At 42.5% G+C, this 27821-nt stretch overlaps 1 protein-coding gene across 3 annotated transcripts in view; it reads right to left on the bottom strand.

Annotated features, from left to right (window-relative positions):
• LOC135385487 (complement C3-like) overlaps window positions 1-27586 on the bottom strand; it is a 290804-nt gene extending 263218 nt beyond the window's left edge. For 2 of the 3 annotated variants that reach the window (XM_064614823.1, XM_064614825.1), the window contains exons 1-5: window positions 27556-27574; window positions 27431-27494; window positions 25306-25463; window positions 23717-23920; window positions 23492-23562 (exon numbers count right to left, since the gene is read on the bottom strand). In XM_064614823.1, the coding sequence (XP_064470893.1) occupies window positions 23492-23562; window positions 23717-23920; window positions 25306-25463; window positions 27431-27494; window position 27556 (498 nt within the window). In that variant the 5' untranslated portion in view covers window positions 27557-27574. Of the gene's footprint in view, window positions 1-23491; window positions 23563-23716; window positions 23921-25305; window positions 25464-27430 lie in introns of all 3 variants that reach the window. The other variant, XM_064614824.1, reaches the window with a different exon arrangement.
• Between the last annotated feature and the right edge of the window lie 235 nt (window positions 27587-27821).

Genomic DNA, 27821 nt, shown 5'->3' with positions numbered 1-27821 from the left:
TTGCTTGCTAAGGTTATCTCTCATTCTTCTCATCTCTCGTAATTGATAATTTGTTGCTTACAACAATGATCATAAGCGATGCAACAGTGGTCGACTTGAAACACAACTCAGACTTGAGGGATCTTTGCGCTTTGGGGAACCCTTCCAGTAGCATTGGCAATGCGTTGGGCGTTCGCTCGCTGCGCGTGCACAATCTATAAGCAACTTGTACAACTTGTACCCCGCTGAAAAGCTGATAGCCTCCTCAGCCGGAATCGAATCCACAACCTGACGCCAAACAATTGAGGGTTTTAGTAAGGGGGCCTCCATAAATCACTGATTGTAAAGTACGCGTAGACTTGGTTAGACGATGTGCAATGGCTATTCCTTGCAATTTAACTGTGCTTGTTTTCTCGCCTTCGAAATCGGCTATCGCATAAGGACCGCGTCCAGACACAAGTATGCCAGGATTGTGTATCGAAGGCAAGAGAAGGGCCACTACAGGACCTCACAGTATGACCCGAGACAGCACGGTTTCAATAGAGAAATCAGCAGCAACAAATTGCTGGGTGTTATATTTTCTAACTTCACACAGTTTTCAGAAACGTTTTCTCTATGTTCTCTAAGAAACAGTTCCTCTAAGTGATTCACAGGTTAGAGCACAGCGTAGGACTCGTGCGCAGTGCAAGTGCAAGTGCAGTGCGTATTCTTTCGCGTTTTAATAGGCCGGTAAGTGACCGGGATAAATAGGGAAGCGCACCAAGTATGCGGATAAACAGTTTTCGACAGTTTAATCTGGGGTCAGGTAAACCCTCGTCGCTTCGGACACTGACCGCGTGACAAACGTAGGACCGCGCAGTGCTTTACAGACGATTCCCTAATCAAATATCGCGATCATATGTACTAAACCGCATTGTATTTGATGCGATATAAATTACATCTAAGCATGCGACATTATCTTCACTTGTTACCCCCGTCGTTTCGTCGCCACCCGTCGTTTCGTTTGCTTTTCTATTCATCCTCTTCTGAACCCCTTAACTGGTGTACGTACAAGTGGAAAGAACTTCGGCAATAATGTGCCTGCTGTTCACAGTCACATCATAACTACTGCTTGTTGCTCGCTATTTTCAAGAAATGAGACTCTATATAAGAACCGAAGGAAGTGTGTTTGGGGAACCCACTCATTGTTTTGGCCGGTACAGCCTGTATGTGTACATCTCGGGCTTTTTTTATTGTCAATAAAAGTTCTTTATATAACTGGTTTGTTGAATGCCAGCATTCAATAGCAAGCAATGGACGAGCGTCGCTCTAGGCCAGCTGATTCATTCTGCTGGCCTATATATTATATATTATATATCAACTGTGAAATAGAAAGCTTGTTGCATCGCGAAAAGCCGGGAAAGGGGGAGAGCAGTGACATAGTGTATAAACCCTGTTCTGAAATCGTACCATTGCCTCTACGACGAAGGTATAAAAGAGACAGAGTGTTCCTACAGGATGTGACTTTCTGTCTAAACAGGATCTCACATTACACTACGTCTAGTACGATGTTCGCGACAAATACATAGTACACCCCGACTTTTGCTTGTCAAACGACGCGATTACATGTTATGAGGTAAATAAGGAGATGTCCTTCAGCATGCATAATTTCATGTCAAGAATTGGCTTAGGTATTTGACTGATTTTCCCCAATACTCTGCATCTATTAGTACATGACGCTGTTTTCGGAAATGGGGTCTTCAACAAAATTTCAGCGTGAGTATGGAAAGATTTGTGTGACTTTCAGGGCGTGTATCACGATGGTCAGTCTGTCGCGCCCAAAAACTTTATACATTGTGCACCAGTGTATCATTGCATTATACGACAAGCGCATCATGTTGGGTTGTACAACAATGGCGTGTAAAAAAATCCTGCAGCCAAAATTTTAGCAGCCTTCCACCATGTCTCAAAACGGAAGATAAGCTGAGTGACTTTTCTTTGGATGTTTCAAGTGGGTCAGGGCATATACAGACAAGCAGCAAGCAGCAAACGAGTATGTACTCTGCTGTGAATGCAAACTACCTCAAGTATAGTTTTATGACTATCAATGACACTTCCAAGTACATTCATCTATACATAACGTATCTGTATGATGTACCCAAGGAGACTGGAATGGAATGCCTTTGTGCTATCTCACAAAACATGTCAGAGCTTCAGACAGAATTGTAGATAACAAAAATACTCTACTCAAGTTACTTTACCTTAAGTGCTTTTGGGAGTAACTTGGTATCTTACAAATACTTTTAAAAGGCAGTATTTAGTACCTTGACGTGAATACATTTTTAATATCTTGTACAAGCTTGGCTCCATGATATATTGCAGCAATGAAAGTCCACTCCATTCCTCCCTTTTATTTATTTCTTGCATTTTTTTCTTTGAGTTATATATGGCTAGGTGAACATTCCCTCGAAGAAAGTATGTAACTACAAGGTCATTAATTACCTAAAATTCATTAATTATCCTCTTTAATTAGGGGATTTCGCGCAGAAGCGATGTAGCGAAAAGAGAGGTATTCCTTATCCCCCGAAGAAAATTATCTCTCGATTATCCCAAGAAGGAATCGAGAGGCTTTGAAACACTGCCTTGATTACGTTTTGGCGCCACAAAACAACTGCGGCTATGCGCGGCGTATGGAAGTAGACAGAGGGAGAGAGGGCAGGAGGGAGGAGCGGGGAGCAGTGGGTTGTTGTGCGTTCTGGGTTGACTAGAGGGGGAACTGTGCCGACATCGTCTGGAAGGTCTGCCGGACAACCCAGAGAAAATCTTAGATAGCACAGCCCGTGGTAGGATTCAAACACACCACCTCCTAATCTTTCGCACGACCTTGGCTACCAATAACGAGCGGACATTTTCACATAATCAGCCATGCTACTGATCGCTGAATGTCTGCACAGCGCGTATCACGTGATACTGTATACCTTATCATGCAACATGGATGCCACAGTGTCAGCGTAGGCGGTGCGTCACAGGTGTGCTGCTATTGCTGTGGGAGATGCAGACACGATGGCGGAAGATGAGGAACGTAAACGGCGTGAGGTCGATAATGCCAGGAAGGGGCGTGCGACGAAACGTGCCGCAATTGCGCTGGGCCAAAGGTTCAGAAACACGCACAAAAAAAAAAAAAAAAAGAGTGCAGTGGCTAGAATACAAACTGAACGCTTTTGCAGGCGGAAGCTGTGTTTCTACATCAGCACCATGGTAACCAAAGATTGCCATGGGCGCGAATTCTGATAACCCCCCTTTTTATTATTATTTTTTTCAGGAAATTTGCACTGCTGCACGAAATATTCTGGACGACAATTCCTAAAGGTAGTATGTTGAAATTACGAGGCAAAAGAATACATGTTCAAAGTGCCTTCCAAGCTCCTTTAAAATGAAACCCTGGGTGGGTGTGCGAGGGAAAGAGTTTTAAAATCCCTGTCATGTTAAGTGTAGTCGCACCAGGGCACAAACATAATTAGAGCTAATCAATTCATGTTGCGTCTCATATCTGGAACCCTATTGTGTGTACAATATCTACTGCATTGGCAATTTATAGACACATCACACTTTTATACCCGGTATACAGTCGTCGACGTTATGTACAGGAACGAATCTTGAGACCTTGATGAGTCCAAGAATGAGATTAGCAAAACACGGGGGGAAACACAAACAAACTTGACAGGTTAGACAGTTTGCCGGTCTTAGTATGCTTCCGTGAACTCAAGTGGTGCTTTTTTCACGAGCAGACCAGTTAGCTTGCCTAGTCCTGCTTTGTTCAAATAATACAAACAATACGTACAATACAATACACAAAACGTCCTGTGGTAAAATAACGGTGAAATTGGCTAATCTGAGCAGTTGAAACACTCCATGTCTTCTTCCATGAACACATGTTATGGAACCACCTCAGTGGGAACTTATAAACTAAACTGTGCACGAAATCACGACATGAGGCATACGTGACGTCACGTACCCCTTCAAATTCTCCATCTTCCTCGCTGCCGCAGATATTTTGCAAAGGAGACTTCATATCTCGCGCCTCAAGCAATGCGATTCTTCTATTGCTCTTCATTCGTACAAAGGTTGTGTCACTAGCCAGCATATTTTGTCAAAAATATAAAATAAACACTGGCACAAGGGACTCTTTTGGGTACATAATCATGGCCTTCACTGATATCTAGGGCTAGGAAAACGTGCTGTAAAAGCCGCCGAAATATGCATGCACTTATGCTCAATAAGCAATGAAAATATGCCCCTAATGCAATACGCGATAATGAACCACACCTCTGACATATAATTTACTTGCAAGTTCAAGAGAAACGTCCACTTCGCTTTCCATTTCGCACTGTAGGCTTTGCTGTTCATGCATGTATGTACAGGTAAGTGCCTCTTCAAGTGCACATGAACGCACGAGCGCGCACCCGCACTAATAATAATAATGATAAGTGGGCTAGGTACATGGTTTACAGGTTCACAGGGCTGTTTTATGTAGTTCCAACTTTTTGCACTGGCCTGAAATGGCCAGTTACGGCATTGCTGTCAAGGCAAGGTTGTCATGGTGACCCGTTACAGAGCAACCAAGACGCTATTCTCGATTCCAATTAACTACAGGTGGCGCCCCCAACTTCCAAGATGGCGGACGAATGGAGGTCTCCCGAGCAAAGTGAGCGTAGGGAATGCGGTGTCTTCCGAGTTATGTATATCTATTTCAGTTTTTAATGCCCACATACTGACTTGTTTCATGAAAACATAATCCATTTTGTTTGCTGGTCATCTCATACTGTACAGTTCAACTCAGAGAAGTAGAGTAGTATACGACTTGTCAGAAACAAGCCGGTGTCCAAACTACGGCACCCCCTGCCCAGAGCCCTGCGCGTATTTTTCCCTGCGCGGCGCGTGTGCGGAGGGTTGTCCACGTGATTATCGGTGGGGGAGGGCTGCGCGTGCGCTCATCGTAGCATATTTTTCAGCCTGGGCAGACTTCTTTGGCCGACTTCACATATTTTTCCGATACAACAGGTGAACGGTTTACATGCAGAGACATGCAAAGAAGGGTCATACACAAAAAGTACAAAGTCAAAATATATTTATTAATGCCAATCAAGTTGAGATATATTTATTAAAGTCAATAGTGCTGGGAATTGTGATGCCAGTCAGGTGAAGGAGAAAAACCCAACCGAAAAGCCTTCACCAACTGTAACAGGGCGGTGCTCGGGTGGAGGGCTGATGTGGTGGGCGGAGCGTGACCGGAGGGCTGCGTGTGCTCTTACCACTCACCCTGGGCTGACTTCTTTCACCATTTTCCTAGTTGGGCCGACTTCCTTCCCATGACAGGTGGGCGGAGCGTGACCGGAGGGCTGCGTGCGTGCTTACCATTCACCCTGGGCTGACTTCTTTCACAATTTTCCTACTTAGGCGTCGCGTGGCCGGAGGGCTGCGTGTGCATTCACCATTCAGCCTGGGCCGCCGACTTTCGTCATTTTTTCAGCCTGAGTCGACTTGAATCGTAATTTTTCCAGCTACAACAGGTGTGCAGTTTACATGCAAAGGATAGCCATACACAAAAGTACAAGTGAAAATATATTTATTAAAGTCATTAGGAATTATGTTATGACTCCGCGTGAATGGGAAAAACTTAGCCAAAAATCTGAAATAGAAGGAACACAATACACGTAACAATACTTATTACAGATATGATACATTAGCATTGAATAGGTATCACATATCAAACACAATATTTTTATTAGTGGAAGTTTTCAATGAATCAGAATTGATAGCGCATTTAATCAAAGAAGATATTCTTAATCAATACGATTACAATCAAAATTACAAATTGTATTATAAAACGTCTAATATTCCTATACGTGAGAACAATCAGTGCAATAGCGGGAAGTTCTGATAGTTGTATGCAGTTAAATGTGAACAGCAGAGACTCTGGAGGACTATGGGACACGAACACAAGAGGAAATAAAATCTATACCACTAGAAAGAAGATAATCCACTTCACCACATAGCACACTCCTAGCCAACAAACAGAACAAAGAACGACACGAACACAAGAGGAAATAAAATCTATACCAATACAAAGAAGATATTCCACTTCACCACATATCACGCTCCAAGCCAACAAACAGAACAAAGAACGACACGAACACAAGAGGAAATAAAATCTATACCAATACAAAGAAGATATTCCACTTCACCACATAGCACGCTTCTAGCCAACAACCAGATCTAATTATATCTACCCTGATTTGTAGAAGACGGGTGCCGATAGATGTATGGAAGACCATGGAATACGAACGACAAGAACACAAGAGGAAATAAAATCTACACCACTACAAAGAAGTTATTCTTAATCAAAACAACATAGTAATCTATCATTCAGAAAATCAAACCCATCAGAAAATTAATATTCCTATACGTGAGAACCATCAATGCAATAGCGTGAATATCTGTCATAACATTTCAAGCGCAATAGGGAATCTCAGTTTCATATTACTCAACTTTTAATTTCTTATTAAGTGAATAGCATAGACGTAAGGAAATAACGAGAAACAACACAATCAACAGCTACAATTAATAGAGAGCCAAAACCTGCGCACCATCCAACACATAGAGAAATAATAGCTAATCAATCTATCAAAGGCGAAATAGCACAGGCTTAACAATATAGCATAGACTTAACGCTGAAGAACAGAGGAACACGCGGCGACACGTAAACATCAACAGAGGAAAATAATCTATCATTGAACCATCATAAAATCGATCAATATACAATTTTCATTCTAACAAACACTACGAACATTGATGGAGGTATCTAAGACATAGGAAATATGCACGGTTTTCACTCTTTTCCTCAAAGCCGGGGGACTTTATGTCTCTATCTATGTGACCATAGCACAGCGCATACTTTATCACTCAAAGGGTTAGAGGCTATATTGCTTCGTCCAGCAAACGGGGCGCTCTAGGTCTAGAGGTCAGATAAGAGAGTTCAAAGGCGATGTATTTTATTGTGCAGCGCAAATAGATGTCGATATCACTCGCTGGGGTCACTATCTTTTCGCATCCTTTCTCTGAAATGGAAATCTTTCGTGGTTGACAAGTCGGCTAAGTTTGTAGAGATGCGATATTGTTATTGAAGATGTAGAGAAAGTCCAAATTATTAATTGGTAGCAACGATACTCAATCAAAAACGAGAAACAAATTTAATTATGTCAATTTTTGTAATATCTTGCAACAGAAATTTCTAATGAACCACACAGAAATATCAAATGTGAAATGCAACTCAGAGTTATGAGGCATTCCCATCTTAGAGGTACTTACTTATGTCAATCGAGTGAACAATTGAAACAAATACAAGACAATAATTATCTCGAGCGGTAAGTTCACAACTCATAGAATGTCAGTCGAATGAATACTTGAAACAAAATCAAAACAATAATTCTCACGACAGGTAAGGATTATAGCATTCTAAATCAGATAATAAAATTTTAATCAATAAAATAAACATAGATATGCTTTTAATTAAGTGTAGACGTGCACTTGAAAACAGAAGAGACAATTGCTCTACTTTGAAAAGATGGACATATTTTGTACTCGATACCATAAGTCATGGGAAGATGTGATAAAAAACTGCTTCGAAAAGGAGGGGCCGCGAAACGATTTCATTATCGCTGCATTTCAATACGTCCTAGACATGGTCGTATTCGGAGATATGGTACAAACTACAGAACTGAAGGTGCAAGAATTTATATGCCGAATCTACAATACTTATAAAAATATCTGCACATCAACGTCGGAAGGGCCATTGGGATTGATGGCGGAGTTTTTGAGATTTGCTAACGAAGAATTGAAATACGACGACGCGGGTGACCCTTTCTTCGAGTCTTAAGTAAATTTTCGTTCGAAAAATATTCGTAACTTTTAATATCCACGACATAAAGAATTCGCATTATGTTATAGTGTGTACAGAAAATATCAAACCATTCGAATAACTTCTCTGACATTATGAAAGAGTGCTCGTCAAAGTGAGCGACCTAAAGCTTGCGTATTGTGAAATTACACATTCTAAAACACTGATCATAAATCGCAATACCTGATCAAATTATAATTAAACTCTTACTGATGTGTGGTAGTCACCACTTCTCCTGAATGTGAACCGATAAATTTTAGCAATTAAACCACAATCAAATATCTTGTATAGTATGTGTGAGTATATGCACAACTTTTTAATCTATATCTTTAGAAAAATGCAAGAAATAGCGTGCAGTTTTGATTTTGAAAATTTAAAGAAGAAAATTATCTTTAGTGTGGAATTTGCGTGTTACAACGTTATGAGCTAAAGACTTATAAAATTAAAGTATGGCCTTTCCATTTGTAGTGCCCAGATGCCATGACACTAAAATAATGTGATAGGTTTTCTCTATGGTTACGGGAAATCTCGAGTATATTTTGTGAATTGGATCTAATTTTATGTGTGACCTGCGCTGATCTGGTTATTATAATTAATATAACATATCTTCCATTGTGTTTATGCATAACGCTCATCTTTATTGTACATTGGTTAAACACTTCTGATGGCTGTTGTGTGATCCGCTTCTCCCAAAATCTGATTGCCATTTGGAAATTATTTCATATACGTTTGTGTGCCGTGTGTTACGAAGACTACGTGATTAGAAACGTAGACTTGGCCTGTACGTCATGCTCGTAAAATCTTTCGTTTGCATTGTGGCATCTGATAATAGATTCGCTTTTCGCGGAGGCTTCGTATTATCTCCCAGGCAGTGAACCCCAATGCGGTTGTAAAAGTTGTCGCGAACGACCCGCCGCAATCAGTTATCTTGCCTTATTTCCCGTTTTGCCATATCTTGGCCCCCACTGCAAGCCTTGGACGGCTCCTTTTTCCTACTTAAACAATGGACAACTGTGTTGACAAAAATATTTATTTATTTGTTCCGCACTCCAATCAGGTTGCTTGTCAAAGAGGCCTTTTCTTCTTTTACGAAGTCTGGGATAGTGCAACTGATTGAAAAATATACATGCACTGTGGAATTTAATTCATGAAATACGATAAGTTTTCACATGAGATTAGTGATCCTTTTTGTAATCATAGACCGATGTATCATGTCTCTAAATTTCAATGACCGATCCTTCTCCAGCAATTCTATCCATCGGGTGTTGAATTTGTACAGAGTGTAGTCGAGTAAAACCTATTTGGTGGTCAGGTCTCATTCCATATGAGAATTCTTACACAAATTGTGGAATATTCGTTTCCTTAGCGATCATTGTTCTCAGTCTAGCCATGCTAAATGTAAAGTGTTTTTCATTGTGATGCGAAGAATTCATTTTAATGATGACAAAGATTACATTTATTGTTTCACTTATACACTTGTTTATTTCGATAAATTACAATTCTATTTCAAACTCTGAAGTTTTCGTTTGTTGTCTTCATTGATGAATTCCGAAGACATTAAATAGTTTATTCTGATTATTGGGCGCTTGAATCCAGCGTTGATTAATGCAGGCGCTATGTTGTCGCCGTGTTTGTATTGCTTCAACAACTTGCACTTTGTCGCCATGAACTTGCACAGTCTCTTATTGATGCTTCCTTTCTTTGTATGAAGGTTCTTGAATGGCGTACAAGAGAGTATTAGATGAAAATCGTCCGGTGGTCCACCGCAATTGATATGTTTGTTGAGTTTCAACAGGTGATTCGACATCGTTGCAGAGACTGGTAGAAGAAAATAATTGCGTTGCCGTGGTAGTGGAATATATCACGTGATAAGATTTTATGTACTTTCCATCTCAGATATGTGTAATTTCAATAAATCCGTAATGAATCGTGCGATATAGACCGCTTGTATATGATAATTTGATCCGACTGCTTTCTTGATGTACGCAATGCCCATTGCAATGATTACAATTACATCTGGTCTAGTGTATTTCAATTCTTCGTTAGCAAATCTCAAAAACTCCGCCATCAATCCCAATGGCCCTTCCGACGTTGATGTGCAGATATTTTTATAAGTATTGTAGATTCGGCATATAAATTCTTGCACCTTCAGTTCTGTAGTTTGTACCATATCTCCGAATACGACCATGTCTAGGACGTATTGAAATGCAGCGATAATGAAATCGTTTCGCGGCTCCTCCTTTTCGAAGAAGTTTTTTATCACATCTTCCCAGGACTTATGGTATCGAGTACAAAATCTGTCCATCTTTTCAAAGTATAGCAATTGTCTCTTCTGTTTTCAAGTGCACGTCTACACTTAATTAAAAGCATATCTATGTTTATTTTATTGATTAAAATTTTATTATCTGATTTAGAATGCTATAATCTCCACCTGTCGTGAGAATTATTGTTTTGATTTTGTTTCAAGTATTCACTCGACTGATATTCTATGAGTTGTGAACTTACCGCTCGAGATAATTATTGTCTTGTATTTGTTTCAATTGTTCACTCGATTGACATAATTAAGTACCTCTAAGATGGGTATGCCTCATAACTCTGAGTTGCATTTCACATTTGATATTTCTGTGTGGTTCATTAGAAATTTCTGTTGCAAGATATTACAAAAATTGACATAATTAAATTTGTTTCTCGTTTTTGATTGAGTATCGTTGCTACCAATTAATAATTTGGACTTTCTCTACATCTTCAATAACAATATCGCATCTCTACAAACTTAGCCGACTTGTCAACCACGAAAGATTTCCATTTCAGAGAAAGGATGCGAAAAGATAGTGACCCCAGCGAGTGATATCGACATCTATTTGTGCTGCACAATAAAATATATCGCCTTTGAACTCTCTTATCTGACCCCTAACCCTTTATATAGCCCCTAACAATATAGCCCCTAACCCTTTGAGTGATAAAGTATGCGCTGTGCTATGGCCACATAGATAGAGACATAAAGTCCCCCGGCTTTGAGGAAAAGAGGGAAAACCGTGCATATTTCCTATGTCTTGGATACCTCCATCAAGGTTCGTAGTGTTTGTTAGAATGAAAATTGTATATTGATCGATTTTATGATGGTTCAATGATAGATTATTTTCCTCTGTTGATGTTTACGTGTCGCCGCGTGTTCCTCTGTTCTTCAGCGTTAAGTCTATGCTATATTGTTAAGCCTGTGCTATTTCGCCTTTGATAGATTGATTAGCTATTATTTCTCTATGTGTTGGATGGTGCGCAGGTTTTGGCTCTCTATTAATTGTTGCTGTTGATTGTGTTGTTTCACGTTATTACCTTACATCTATGCTATTCACTTAATAAGAAATTAAAAGTTGAGTAATATGAAACTGAGATTCCCTATTGCGCTTGAAATGTTATGACAGATATTCACGCTATTGCATTGATGGTTCTCACGTATAGGAATATTAATTTTCTGATGGGTTTGATTTTCTGAATGATAGATTACTATGTTGTTTTGATTAAGAATAACTTCTTTGTAGTGGTGTAGATTTTATTTCCTCTTGTGTTCTTGTCGTTCGTATTCCATGGTCTTCCATACATCTATCGGCACCCGTCTTCTACAAATCAGGGTAGATATCATTAGATCTGGTTGTTGGCTAGAAGCGTGCTATGTGGTGAAGTGGAATATCTTCTTTGTATTGGTATAGATTTTATTTCCTCTTGTGTTCGTGTCGTTCTTTGTTCTGTTTGTTGGCTTGGAGCGTGATATGTGGTGAAGTGGAATATCTTCTTTGTATTGGTATAGATTTTATTTCCTCTTGTGTTCGTGTCGTTCTTTGTTCTGTTTGTTGGCTAGGAGTGTGCTATGTGGTGAAGTGGAATATCTTCTTTGTATTGGTATAGATTTTATTTCCTCTTGTGTTCGTGTCGTTCTTTGTTCTGATTGTTGGCTAGGAGCGTGCTATGTGGTGAAGTTCATTTTTAACGTGTCTATTTCCTGATGAGTTTGATTTTTTCATTTTCTGAATGATAGATTACTGTGTTGTTTTGATTAACCAATGTAGTGGTATAGATTTTATTTCCTCTTGTGTTCGTGTCCCATAGTCCTCCAGAGTCTCTGCTGCTCACATTTAACTGCATACAACTATCAGAACTTCCCGCTATTGCACTGATGGTTCTCACGTATCGGAATATTAGAAGTTTTATAATACAATTTGTAATTTTGATTGTAATCGTATTGATTAAGAATATCTTCTTTGATTAAATGCGCTATCAATTCTGATTCATTGAAAACTTCCACTAATAAAAATATTGTGTTTGATATGTGATACCTATTCAATGCTAATGTATCATATCTGTAATAAGTATTGTTACGTGTATTGTGTTCCTTCTATTTCAGATTTTTGGCTAAGTTTTTCCCATTCACGCGGAGTCATAACATAATTCCTAATGACTTTAATAAATATATTTTCACTTGTACTTTTGTGTATGGCTATCCTTTGCATGTAAACTGCACACCTGTTGTAGCTGGAAAAATTACGATTCAAGTCGACTCAGGCTGAAAAAATGACGAAAGTCGGCGGCCCAGGCTGAATGGTGAATGCACACGCAGCCCTCCGGCCACGCGACGCCTAAGTAGGAAAATTGTGAAAGAAGTCAGCCCAGGGTGAATGGTAAGCACGCACGCAGCCCTCCGGTCACGCTCCGCCCACCTGTCATGGGAAGGAAGTCGGCCCAACTAGGAAAATGGTGAAAGAAGTCAGCCCAGGGTGAGTGGTAAGAGCACACGCAGCCCTCCGGTCACGCTCCGCCCACCACATCAGCCCTCCACCCGAGCACCGCCCTGTTACAGTTGGTGAAGGCTTTTCGGTTGGGTTTTTCTCCTTCACCTGATTGGCATCACAATTCCCAGCACTATTGACTTTAATAAATATATCTCAACTTGATTGGCATTAATAAATATATTTTGACTTTGTACTTTTTGCGTAGGATCACCCGAACCACATGTTATTGATGCGCTAGCACTAGAGTCCTCGGCACGCAGGAATTGCAGTGTGGTCTGTTCGTAGCCACGGCGCGGCGCGCATCAGAGGGACGTGGAGAGGGAAGGAGGGCGCATGGAGAACGCGCTACCAGTCCTCCTCAGGTACCCGAGGATACGGTTGTAGGATATGTACCACCGGGCCCATCTACAACGCTGCAAGCTCATTGGCCGAGACTGTGTGCGCGCTCTGATTGGTCGACAATGCATAAAATGAAATCGCATTTTGTACGCGCGCATGTGCGTGCAGCGTCCCGGCGGCCGTTTCAGCATAGTTTCGATATAGCACGCCTCGGCCGGCACGGCGTCCTCTTGTGTTCCGTGTTTCCGTATTGTTTGCAGAAGTTCAGATTGTAGAACAGTTTGTAGAAATCTGTTCGCGGGTTTATTCTTGCTTCAGTGTGATTCTACGCGTGTTGTACTGTTTCTGGACACGACTATTATCCCACGAACAGTCTATCAACTGCGAAACTGGAATGCTTCGTGAGTTGGAGCAATTGGAGAGTGAAGAACACGTTCGGGCGCCGTCGGTTTCGAGGGCTGACAACAAGGACAGGATTACATGCCACACGAGCGCTTTCCGCTCTGCAAGCAGCGAAAGAAGATGCTCATCATAAAATGGTACGCACCAATGAGACTGCCTCGGTATTAAGAAATGAACGGTGTGTTCGTTTTGCTTCAAGTTCCAACCTGGTTACAGTGTGTCAATAACGCAGTGGACGTTGTATTCACAGTGAAGCACACAGAAGCTTAGTTACAACAGCAGGCGTGAAATCCAGTAGAAGTCCATGGTAGCCAGAACCGCGGCCGAAAGCTCAGCCAAAGGTTAAGGCTCCTGATTGGCCGACCGCTGTGTATAATTTCTACCACGTTGCACTCTCATTGGTCGTGTGCCCAGTGTTCCCAGTGTTGTGTGATCTCAAACTATAGACTCTATGGGCTCTAACCTCCATAGAGGGCGATAGCGTCGTTTTCTGACGGCAGCGACACGTACTGATCGAGCTTACCCTCTGCGGAGGGTTCCGACACTGGCCGACGCAATTAATGAATGGGGGCAATTGCGCTCCAGTCAACACAGAACAGCGGTTTGTAAGAATTGCGACCCACAACAGCGGTTTATTAGAATTACGCTACCTTTGAGAATGCATTGTAACGGAAATTTGAAGCGGTTGCTCCGAGCGTCTCGTCCGCGCGTCTCTCGCGGTTTTCGTTTTGCGAAGTTTGTCATTTCTCGAACTCGAAGCGGTGTCTCAAACCATGCCTGGCCGTTATTTGGGAGCTAAATGGTGCTGTAACGGCACCAAAACTTCAGGACTATCGCCTCTTCTCTTTTTTTTATGATTGGTTCCGACAGGTGAGTGTGTTTCTTGGCGTGCTCTCATTTTGCTTCACCCTGTGAATTGTGCTTTTAAGCTGCCCCTGTGCACATTAAATGTTCCTTCAATGGGCAACATATGCCAACCTACCTTCTGAGGCTGTCACCGCCATCAAAAAGAAGCGGTAGTTATATGCAGTGCTCTTCACCGATATTCATCGGGGTTGCCCCAAAGTGAAACCGTCTGAAATGCTCGTCACTCTGTACGAGTCAAGGACCCGCGCGTACGTTCTCTGGTACCTCAAGGTAGGCATCTTACCCGCAAGATAAATACAACGGCGGCCACTCTGGCGTTCATCCATTGGATCATTGCTTTCGGCAGTGTTCTTTGAAAACAGGAGGCGTACGCCTTTTTAGTGACAATAATACAGAGCACAGTTGTAAGAGAAAAGGCGTACGCCACCTGTTTTCAACAAATCAGGGGAGAGAACGATGTCATTCGAGATGATGGTTGGTTTCAAGGTGAAGTAAATGTCATTCATTTTAGTGCATTAAAGGAACTGTAAAGTGAATTTCAACCCAGGGTTTCTTATGATTTTATGAAAGCCTAGGAAGAGTACATCTCATTTACGGAATATTTATTTTTGAATCCTTTTTTTTTTTTGAGTAATCGAATTTCAAAGATTGCATTCGAGCGCAAAGCTCAGTACTCCCTCAGACACAACACTGGGTTGGCTCGTGTCGGCTACGGCTAGTCTCGCCTTTCTAATCCGCCTCCCGGTCTGTGGCGAAGGCGTAATGTTGTTTTGAGGTCCACGTCGTGTGATGTTGATTTTTCCAAACTTGAATGCCCTCGAGCTTGCTATAGTCCAGCAGTCACGCCCGCAAAATGTTTGTTCGTACGAGTGCACGCGGTAGATGCAAGTATGAAACGACATCATCCGTAGAATCGTTGACGGAGGATGAATTACCGTCATTGCAGTCACCTAGCCGCCGTGGGAAACAAATGTTGAGAACCTCGCAGCGGAAATATGGTATTGCTCTTTCGGTTCAGGTGTCATTGTGGCAGATGCGTGCCGATGCCGAGGGCAGAAGAATGCCTTTGTTGCCGCGAAATGAGACGTTACTGAAGCAGCGCAGCAGTTGCATTTCAAGAAATCTGTACTTTAAAGTACTGTGGCTGAAGACTGAGTTGCTCCATGTATCCTACTGCTACGTGAGAGAAAGCGACGAGTACGCCGTTAAGAGGAACAGCAAAGTGAACAAGTGAGTTCATCCATGTGTGCCTTCGGTTTGTTATTAGTAAAGCTACATATCATAATTTTACGCTGTCCATTGTATATGCAGGAAGTTTCGGTACGTTACCAACAAACAGTTTACCAGGTGGCTCTGGGGACCATTAGGAAAGCTGAAAGCACTGCAGAAAAGTCCTCGAAGCATGTGCTGTACATGCCATAAGGGAAAATTTTCCTTCTGAAGCACACAAAGGTTTTCGCCTTTTTGACGTGTGATGCAGGCTGTCTGACCATAAGCATGTTTATTCGCTTTCACTGAGATGAAGCTCTCACTTTTCTTTCAGGTTCTTGTAGGCAGCATTGAATGCCTCCCATCTTGACAGCAGTACACTGGACGGTTTGGTCGTGAACACTGCTTGATCACAACGGTATCGCTTTCTTGAACAATAGAGGTATGCCATATACCCTTCCGGAATAACCAGACAGCCATTACACAGTAAAATACATTCTGCAGACATCAAAGCTTGTGATGTTGCTTTATTGATCACTGTGTTTATGAATGAGCATACAAGTGATAGCAGTAAACAAGCAACAATGAAGGACCCCATACTGTGAATGAAGGACCCCATACCCCATACTGTGTTCTTATCAATTTGCATGTGCTACTTCGCACAAACCAGTAACGCAGTGTATCTATGCTCTTTTTTTATATTCTGTTCAGTGCACAGGTGTTTGCTACAAACACGTTCCAGTCCATAAGCTCTAAGAGAACATAGGCTATCACCCTGCCTATAATCGATTTATATATCGATATAGATACATATCGATTCAGCTGCAATCGTATCAAGGCTCGATTTCTATGTTCCACATTGCAACACTACAACCCACAAAACGTTTTATGTATGTGGTAATAGTTACGAGAAATCGCCTTCTTTGAGACTTCAGGTTGTATATAACACCCATTCCGGGGTTTTTGATTTGATCAGTGGTGACCTATTTGGCGTCGTACGCCAACTTCGATCCCTCCTTCATGATGGGGCCAAAGCTAGGCCAGTTGTCGCCTCGCCATCTACATGATTTTGTCTTTGTCTTTGTATTTCTTTTGTTTTATTCTATGTAATTATTGTGTTTTAACTCATTTCTTTGTATTGACTGTTTTTATAGTGCACCATTAGGGAGGCCCTCGGCCGTTCATGGGCACCAGAAAAATAGAAATAAATAAATACATACATAAATAAAACATATCGCGTTCATGACTTTATCAGAATAAGAAGGCCTTTTGGGTCATGCCAATGGCATCAACAGAGGCTTCTCTTCAGAGGCATCCCTATCGTTGACAAAAATTTTAGACCTTTTCTGTGTCTGTGCACATCCGTCTTTGCAACACTTTCTCAATTTCTTATTATAAATTTCCCATGTTTTCCCTCTTACCAGTCCAATTGCAGTCATTGGTGCGGGCTCAGGCCTTTTGCAGACCTCTACTATTACACTGTAGCTCATACCTTTGCAAGTTGTTGGTGTTTCACTCAGGAGGTGATCTACATACTCTGCAAAGATAAGATATGGTCATGGCTAAGTGTCTTCCCTCTGCTCTTTATATCGAAACATGGTCCCTCATGGCTGTCATGGCTGTTGAAAGCGTGCCAGGTCAAACCTAGACACATTATCTCGAAGCTTGTAAACATTGTTTCCTGAATGACAGTTTATTTGTATACGTAAACTCAAACTTCTCCACTTGCTACGAAGAAGCTCTGCATTTCCCTCAGAATTGGAACTACACCTGTAAAGGTGGTTACAAGTACGCTGCATCCACGGGTTTAGCTCAGCACGTGCACAGAACTTGACCGCAGGTTCAAGCTTTTTCTTAACCCTCTCTTACAAGATCCTCTTGTGGGCTACATTGCCACTAAGCGTTCCCGAGCATGGCACTTGCATATTGCAATTGTACAAGCTTGTTCTTTTTACCTTTTACCACGTGTACCTTTTATGTCATTGTTGCAGATAGAATTATTATAACAGAAAATTCAACTACACAAAGCCTGTGTGCCTTGTTTTGTATTATTTTTCCTCAATACTTTCTAACAAGAAGTTGGATTTCCTCCTCACTACCTTCTTTGTTCCTTTCCCTAATGTACATCAGTATAAATACCTGATGAAGGACAGACTCTATTGGAAAGCTTGTGTTTCACTAAGATTATTTGGATGTTTCAGTCTCTCATGATCGTGGGTTCTGATAATCCTACCTGTGTCGGTAAAGGGAGCCTGCGACCTGTGTGGTAGGTGTTGTAGGTGAGGTTTGTTGAGGTGACTTTAATATTAATCAGCTCGAGTAATCACGGAACCTGGTCAACAGCAAATACTACAAGGTGTCATTTGAATCTGTGAAAACATAACGCGCTATGAATTCACACCTTGGCTGCACTGGTCCCATTGAAAAAGATTGTGCAGGGCAGCAGGATGTTCCCTGCACCTATCTTGTTCACTTGCGGTCGAAGTTTCCAAGATAAACTGTGTTCACTTGGGTACTCGGCTTTTGTGGTGGGACGCGTGATGCGAACATCTGCGGCCGCTTTGTGAGATGCACCGGAAGTTCTGAATATGATGCACATTTGATGTACTTCTTCTGGTCTGGTGAAGCAGAGGGCACAACACTGCAAAGTAGAAGAGTTTTGGTATCTGCAAACATGTATCAGCAGGCCATTCAAAACTGTTGTCTTCAGATTTCCGGAATGACTCAACAGCTGGTTTCACCAGTGCTGCATATATCATGCACCTGCAAGGCATGCAGAAGTTAAACAAAACAAGAGCTTGACCCACCTGTGAGCATGAGTGTGTATGGACAATAGGTGTTGAATTCATCACTGGGTAAAGGTTGAGAGATGTTGACGGTAAATCATGCGTTGACACGCTTTTACTTCTGAGTTTCACATTCTTGTCAGTCAAGACGGAAGCCTGTGTCGCTGATATGAATGAAGAATGCGGTCAGTATCTATAGCGCATAATTTATTTGACACTTATATTCTCCTGCGAGAGCTCAGGGCTTCCCAGGGGAATGGGGATATTGCGTTTGGTACATTACGCAGCGTAGGCATCACAAAAATCGAGTTGAATTTCAAGTGAACCACATACAGGGTGTCCCAGCTAAGTGTATACAGATTTAAAAAATATATATATAACACTTTTTCCAAGATGAAATCAATTGCAATATAGCATATGCTGAAGGGCACTCTCTAGGTGGGCATTAGCAAAGTCCAAAGGCAATGTCTTAATTAACTTTCATTAATTAACTTGTTAATTATAAACGCTACAAAGTTGTCCCAATGAGAACATCTGTTCCTTTCGGTCACCTGATATCGTAGCCGTTTCCAGAACAAAAATCAAGTTCGATAGATCGCCCACAAAAAATTCGTGAAGGAGCGACATTTTTTTCTTTATTTTGTTCATTGCGCTTCTTAGAAGACGCGTCTTTCCTTCCTCCCCAATGTGAGAGGAAGAAAGAGCACACTATTGCCTCTCGCGTCCTGGAAAAAGATTAAAAGGAAACAGAACATGCAACCCAGGATAAGGCCAGTTCCGATAGAGTCACCCGGTACATTTGTTTTTGTTTTGTTTCCGCAAGTTAAAGCACATCATCGACGCATGAGGCGGCACTGTGCTCCTTTCCCCTCTCACGTTGGGGATGAAGGAAATACGCGACTGTGAAAATGCGCAATGAACAAAATAAAGAAAAAATGGCGTTCCTTCACCAATTTTTTGCGGGCGATCTATGGAACAGATTTTTGTTCTGAAAACGGCTACGATATCAGGTGACCGAAAGGAACAGATGTTCTCATTGGGACAACTTTGTAGTTTTTATAATTAACAAGTTAATTAATGAAAGTTAATTAAGACATTGCCTTTGGATTCTGCTAATTCCCTCCTAGGGAGTGCCCTTTAGCATATGCTATATTGCAATTGATTTCGTCTTGGAAAATGTGTTATATATATTTTTAAAAAATCTGTATACACTTAGCTGGGACACCCTGTATATATGTATCATTCCTGTGTATCGGTAAATACATACCTTGTCTGCACTGGTGTTCGCATCGTCAGACGTCACATGTTGAAACACTGGTGCCGGGACTGTCGTCCGTTTGAGAACTTTTCGACCGTCCGCTGCTACCATTCCGTACAACCCGTCAGAGAAATGGGTTGAGAAAATACGGCGTGGCTCACGAATGTCTTGACCATGCGCTTGCAACAACTTTCGTTTCCGTGCGTTTTCCGTTGGAATCTTGTGGTACACAACGTCCCTTGTCGAAAGAGCACACTTGGTGTATCCCCGAACATTACAGTAGATACCTGGCATAGCTGTCAGGTGAAGCTTTGTTCAATTTCGGCAGGAAATGAACTTTTTTGCGTACACAAACCTCGCAAGGCCGCAATAAACTAAACGCCGTCGCCGTGCAATATGGTTGGGAGGAGAGCAAACACAGGGCGCTGACAGTAATTTGGTATACTGTTTCTTCGATATTTTTTTTCTTCGATATATATCAATGTCAGTAAATTCGGCTCGCCCTATTTTTGGAGGTGTTTTAAGTTTTTCCTAGTAAGCATTTATTATTATTATTTTTTTTTTTTTTCAATTTGTGCACATCCCAATGTCCTAACTGGTGTCATGTGTGGTGTCGCCACTATGGCGCATGTGTAGAGGCACGAGTGCCATCGTGATCAATAAAGTGTTCTGGAACTGGCTGTGGTCCGAGCAAGACACGACATTATGATTACGAGCAGTCAAGATTGCTTCTGAGGCGTGCGGTGTTTCCCACATTTCTGTTTACGCGTCGAAATGCGGTTAAAGTTCACGACCTGCGAAGTCGCGGAACTCGCGGAACTTACAACAGCGGGGAAAGAGAAAGCGTGTGGAGAGAGGAGGAGGGAGCAAATCACGTGCGCTTTTTATGGGTGCGTTCGTTTGTTATGTATGTGCGTTTTATGTTTTCTTGCTTTACTCATTAAACTTTTTAGTTGTAGTTGATTAAGTAACGAGAGTGTATGTTACAAATCATTATACTTATCATGTTTGTATTATCAAGTATTATCAGTGCCACATATTGTGCTTTCAGCTGTATATATGCATTGTCTTTGCTGATGGCGGGTGACTGAGGCCTCTGTCAAGTCCCTTAGAGACTTTTTTTGCCTCAGCCTCGCCTTCACTTCTGTGAAGAAATAAATAAAATGAAATGAAATGAAATGTCATCGATATCTGTTGAGAGCGGCGGGCGCTGAGACTACCCCATCTGCTCTTCTCCTCTTACAACCCTCCTCGCAACTGCGCGCGTTTGGCTCGCCAAGGCTATAGCTCAGGAGGCCTGGCTGCGTGACGGCACGACCTACTACTATACTAGAGACCTGTACATCCTGCAGAGCTCCCAGTGATGGAGGAAGGAAACACAGGAGCGGCCATTTCGAACAAATTTCCGTGGGACCCCTCTGGCGGTCGCTGGTGTCAAAACCGTCATTACTTCCTGTCCACCACGTGATCCTCTGTAAAGTTTCGGTTTAGCAACACTTTGTTGCTCGCGTTGCTTTCCGTCCTGCTATGCTCTTCCAAAATCATTTACTCTTAAAGTGTGAGCACCATTGCGAAAACAACGTATTGTTAACGTGTTCTTACCACGGTTGTGGCTCTCGTTCAACAGAAAGCAGCTCTGTCACTGGAATACGTTTCATTCGTAAGTACGTGCTTGATCGGTTGTTTCGTACCCCTGTCTGGGAGAAAGTCCTCTTGAATCGTTCGTTTGCAAGCTGAGGCGGTGTTACAGGTGCAGGTTCATTTGATTTCCTCCATTGTTGGACAAGTTTGATTACTGGCACGCTTTACCACTTCAGCAACAAACACACAAAACTTGACCACGTCGTCACACAAACGTCGCTGCCACGAATGATGTTTCTAGTCCTGCAGACCGTGACTGGTCTTGTAATAGAATAGTAAAGCAAGAGCAAACCTCGGAACAAACGCAAATAAAACTGCACGCGCGGCGTTCATCACAATGCAGATATCTGAACTGCAAGACAATCACGACAACCCGTCGTCTGCTTTGGGAGCCGGCATGCGCATGCTCTTGGGGTTACGTGAGCGGTCACATGGTAGACAGGAGCATACCAGAATGCAATGCGAAGGCTGGCACGCCCGTTCCAATTGCAAAAAGTTGGAAGGGCCGCTCCTGTGTTTCCTTCCTCCATGGTCCCAGCACCGGGGTAGTAGTTATGGCAATCGCCGCTTCGCTATGGGAGTTGGTGTTAGTTAGCAATGTTCGCTACCACGTGATTTGTCGAAACCATGGCAATGTACGATTAGCTGTTTTTACTGGGAGGTACCCGTGTTCCAATCCCGGTGCCGGCTGCGCTGTCTGGGGTTTGTCCTGTGTTTTCCTCAGACACTTTCAGACATATGTCGGCACAGTTCCCGTAGAAGTCGGCAGAGGACGCGCATTTCCCCAGGGCGTCAGTCGTGACGTTGTCAACCTCTGTGAGGCCGACAACGGCGAGCTTTTCACCAGCCCCACCACCGCCGCTGTTTTGGCAACGACGAAGAAGTACGGAAGAGGGTAGCGCATGCTTAGCAACGGCCTAGCCCTGTGTGTAGCAGATGAACGACGGTGGCAATGGTGATAGTAGTGCACATATCATTTCCTCTCCCAAATAATGCTATGTGGCGCTTGCAGCGGCCAGTAGCGTAACTAACCCATGACCCGGCTCTCCCATAGACGGTTGCCATTTGTCCAGGTATCTAATATAGAGTAGGTCGTGCCGCCAATCTGAGTCGGAGGAAGCCCGAAAGGCTCGTTTGGCTGCGGATGCTGTCTTGCATTAGCGTTGTGTATGGTCGTGTGAAGGGTTGTGTTACGTTTGTGAAGTACCGTTGACGGGATGTGCAGCGTTGTGAACGGGAGTTCCAAAGGGGCTTTGAAGTTTTAATGCCAATGCCCTTCCATGGGATCCACCAATACATTGACGTTTTTGTTTTTTGTTTTTTTTTCGTTGCTGTTGGCATCACAAAGCAGAACAACGAATGTACTGCACGCAAACGTCACTGAAACAACGTAACGGTTGTGGTCATCGCAGTCATCGGCACGCGCAAGGCCTACCGCTCCATTTGCCCATTACGGAGCTCACTGCATGAATTCACGCTAACCTTCTTAAGTAATTCGGTTTCGCAACACTCAAAATACATATCTTTCAGACGACGAGCGTTTATCAGAAACAGTGATAAATACTCAAAATGCCTTTGTTTACAAAACCGTTGAGCTCCCACGAAGGACGGCACCATTTTGTACAAGGTCAGAGTGGTTACGTTCGCCATGACTTACAGTGACCAAAAGTACAGCGTTGCTCCCTGTGTTGCCTTCTGTGTTTGTTTAGGTGTTTATGCATCAAATATCAATGAAAAAGGGGCATTTAGGAATTGTACAGTTGAAAATTGGGAAGATATGCTTTGTACTGAGAAATATGATGCATTAAAAAAATCCAGGATTGTGCACTCTTATCCAGTAAAAGTTAGACTATGTTCTCCACTTCATAAATATTTGTTCTGTACTCCAGGCTAGGCCTGCATGCATATACTGCCCTCAGAAAAAAAAAACATGCACATATTTGCATAATATTCATAGTAAACAATACCGTAGTAAACAAGCCTGAGGACTGGGCGAACACTGAAGTTCGGTAAAGAAGCGCGCTGAAGCATCCAGTGGTCAGGCTTATTTATCATGGAGTTTGTCCACTAGCTTGCCTGCATGTATGCCGTTTAATCAATCACCTTCACTAATACATAGGTAATTCGTGGCTTTAAATCGAGAGACAACTGTGGCCAGTAGCGATACCACAGTGGGCGCTCTGTCGATTAATTTTGCCCATCTGAGGGTTCTTTAACAAAAAACAGGGCGGGCAACGTGTACAGGTTAGCAGCACCACGCAAATAAACAATCACAACTTAACGCACATACCGTTATCGCCACTAGAAAGGGCTTGTGAAGCGGCCTCAGTCGTCCATCCAAGGATATTATCAGCACGTTTACTGCGAGCAATATGGCACATTAATTCTCTCACTTTTGGGCACACCGCGAATGCATTACTGTACCCGGACATTATATTTATACGCTGTTCGCTATCATAAAACCATGGCAAACGGTACATGGGCGTCAACGTACTCGCTGAGCCTTGGTGCTTACCCTGCTCCCCAGGACGGTAGACGGGCTTGTCGGTTTGTATAAAAATGTTGTTGGCTGATTCTTGCGTGACCACCAGATGTGCTCCGACCGTTGGTAGGGTGCCACATTGCGCTTTCACAAGAACTTCCGCGGGTGAGTCGGAGCCCTGCTCTAAATCAGGAAAGTATTCTTCTTTCACAACGAAATCGATCACCTGTGGCGTGCCTGCGTTGAAAAAAGGGATAATTGTTTTCTTTCAAATCCTACTGTACAGATGATAACATAAGGCTGTCCTGAACGATGGACATTACGGATAGCAAAATATTCCAGAATGTAGCGAAACGGATAATTTAATAGCCGATAACCGAATTTTCTCTCTGTCACCTTACAGCGGGAATAACTCCTTGGCGTCCATTGCTGTTTCACGTAGTGCTAGGATGTGCTACATCGATGTGACGTACGACCGCCATTAAACATCACCCTAACAACCGGTGCCAACCCCCCATGAGCACCAGCCCCTCGCTACAATAAAAAAAAAGTAATAATCGATTAATGCGACACCTCCAATTCAAGTCCGAAGAAAAAAAGGATATACAATTCATGATGGACTACGCAGGGTAAGGTGGGGCAAGATGAGACTCGGGGCAAGACGCGACGCCGCCTCTCTCAGACACGCGCTGCTCTATGTGCTTGGAACTTTACCCAAATGTGGCTCTGCACGTCTGCTTTATTGCGCGTGAGAATTGTCCGATTTGGTGTTTGCGTTGAAGGGAAAAAAATCGGTTACTTCTGCCTGGAATGTAAAGACACGCAAAAAAGGCGCGATTTTCTGCAGTCCGATAATTCATTAGATGATATGCACGGGGCGAGACGCGACATTTTAATCAAGTTTAAATTTAATGTAATTTAGAAACTGATATGTCAACTATTACGTGGCTTTATACTTGTTCCTCAGATATTTCTTGTTTGCATATCGCCTAGGATTTTCCAGCAAATTTTCCTGTTTCCTAGGATATTTCCAGCAAAGTAGAAGCGCACTCAAAAGCCAGCGACAGCGACACATCAAACTGGCGAAGCCGTGTTTGCAAAGAACGGCAAAGCAGAATAGTACAGGGTTCTGTGTGGTTTTATTGCACATCATTTGGACGGTGGGCTCAAGGGGGTTGTGTAGAGGCTCACGGGCTTTACTTTTCTGCTTGGATTGCAAAAACTAATTTGTATAGTTCATTACCACGGCGTGTCTTATCTTGCCCCACGCGATGCCTCGTCTTGTCGCGAGGGTTGGGGCAAGATGAGACAATCTGCGTTTTTGAATTTATTGTTCTGTGCTTATTTTAGACCAGCTAAATCCGTTCTGCATTTACGGGTCCGAAGCTCTAGACTCCTGAGAATGTTCCTATGGCTAGTTTTTTTTTTTAACACTGAAAATAAAAATTTCATATTCAATTGCAAATTTCTTTCTCATTTTGCCCCACCTTACCCTATTAATGTAGAAGAATAATCATCCCAACACGTATTTTGGAATGAAGTCTCGTTTCAAAGACATTCTCTGATCACACCTGTCCAGGATGAGACAATGAGTTGCTTTCACGCATCTCTCGTGAACGTACCGCTTGTGACGTTTCCTCTCCAGGTAAAAAAATTATTCTTCTGCAGAGGATAAACCATCACTGTGACGACGACATTCTGCTCTTGTCCCTCCACGAAAATCGCCAAGGTCTCGTTCGAGTCCAGACGGATTCTGTTTGGGGCCAACACGAAGCAACCGCTGCACGTAAAATGAAAACGTTTAGCAACGCTTCGTTTATTTTTTTCCTCAGCACACATGTTGTACGTGGATATGGTTCACTGCTGTGGTGGAATATGTGGTGTGCCCGACATAATATGTGATGACTAAATTATCGAGAAACTTATTTGTACCACGGAGCATACCGCGCCGTACCGCGCTTCGAAATGAATACTTGTCCTGTCACTCTGCCACAAACGACTATTAGAAGTTCTGAGGTAGGAGCTCAGAGAAAACTGTTAGAGGGGCACTAAAATACCCGCACAGGTGCACTTCAAATTACGTTACATGCTATGTTAATTTCACACTTCTTGTAATTGAAGACTTTGATTCCTGTATGAAGCTACAGTCAGAATTATACCATACTCTTTCTTGCCTCGGCACTAGCCAGAGGACGTCGCTTTAGCATGTGCACCGGCGTTTTCAGTTCATGCTGCGCAAGCCACGCCATAGAGCAGTTCCGGTGAAGGACATAGTGCGACCACGAAGCGGACTGGTGTCGCAGTCGGAAGGACGCGAATATAATATTGTTGTCACTGTCAAATGTGATTACCGATGTGCGAATTCAATAAATTAGTATTGAAAAATGCAGCAATGCGCGTCATGCCGCACTACGACCGGTCCCGTTCGAAATCCACATGTACACGATATGAAAGCAAGCGCTTCTCCTGCTGTCTGATTGGATGCCGCCAATCTCAGCTTTCTGAGGATTCCATTGGTTGCCGCAAAAGTTGGCTCTGTTTGCTTTGCATATTTCTTCTAAACCGTATCGCTGTGTGAACTAATTTTGTTTGCATTACGCCAATTCAAACACGGAGTTCCACCAGAGAACAAGTTCTGTTTGCATTTTAATCCCAGTAGTTTCACCTACGCGTGTATTATAATGTCCAATGCAGGGGGGAAGGAGAAAAGAGTTGCGGTGTTCATTTATGCGCTTGTACTTTAAATATAGTTTCGAGTGTGTCAGGAACGCGAATGTACCAAATAGGGAAGTGTGACGTGCACTACTTTCAGCCTGCACAACGTCATAACATTACAATGATGTTCACATAAGCGCGACACGTACTGCAGTTTTTAAGCTGTAACCCTTGAAACTTATTTTCTCGGTATATTCTTCAGGTGTGGAAATGACTCTTTAAGAAATAATAGTAATAACAACAGTGTATTTCTTTCTTGGGTGCCCGGAAACAACCATAGTGGGTTTAGTATTGGTGCGCCATTGAAGTATACAAAAAGAACATGGATGTACATTTTACGGTAACACACAACTAGACAAAATGAAATGAAGTAAAACAATTGCAGAGAATTAATGAAGGACTCGAAGATGTCCACATTGGGGTTCAAATAGTGCCGTTTAAACACAACGATCGCACGACTGATGAGACGCTTTGCTAGTTGAACCAGGATAAAAAACAGGATGAGATCTTGGTGCACCTGACGGTGCGTGGAAAACTATCAAAGCAAGTTAGTTCACACGGTATTGGTGCGAATTGTTAAGAAAATAATTAGAAAATTAGTCATGCGAAGAACATCGAAGAGCATAGGACGAAACTATGTAGCAACAACAGTGACTCATGACGTATATTTCCAGTCATCACAAAAATGCATTGTGTAACCAGCAGCATAATAGAATATTAATACTAATGGGACATGTAACCGTTTTCAGTTTAGTTCTTTTTCCTCTTTTTTTTTTTTTTTTGTCGCCTGGACTTTTGTCTATGAGTTCCTGCACCTCGGAATGCACGAAAGGCAGAGGCGCAGGACAATGGAAATTAGTATTCCTAAAAGTAGAACGATACATTAAAGACATACCGCACCCTCTTGAAAGACGAAGACTCACGATGACTTTTTCCCATTTTACCAGCTGATAATTCTACCAATAAGTAATCAACACGTCGGATTTATTGAATGGATAACCTCAGAAACTTGCATCGGAAAAAGCAGCTTACTTGGTCAAGGTTACGGCGACGTACAGCAGAGCTCCAACAACCGAGAGGAACGTCATGGTGTGCACTGGAAGTGTAGGGAACAGTTCACAACTAATGTATTACACACCCGTCACGTAACATCATACTTCAGAGCGAGACGGAACTTCTCATGAAGCTTTGTCGTTATGAAACGAAACAGCCAGCCAGATAGGCCGTCTAATCTCTGCAACACGATCACTCTCTAGATTCATTTTCGCTTCACGCGTATCATGCGGTTCTCGCTTTCGTGCAATAGGGTAAAACAACGGCGAACAGCATGGCTGCTGATGCTCGCCCAAGCAGGCTGGAATAATAAAAACAGTTTATTTTGCAATTCAGGCAGTCAGCATATTTTATTTTCGCGATTGTAACA

This window comes from Ornithodoros turicata, chromosome 2, assembly GCF_037126465.1.
Source record: "Ornithodoros turicata isolate Travis chromosome 2, ASM3712646v1, whole genome shotgun sequence".
Classification (NCBI taxonomy): domain Eukaryota; kingdom Metazoa; phylum Arthropoda; class Arachnida; order Ixodida; family Argasidae; genus Ornithodoros; species Ornithodoros turicata.
The sequence above is the reverse complement of the archived record's forward strand: the minus strand, read 5'-3'. Positions and strand labels throughout refer to the sequence as shown.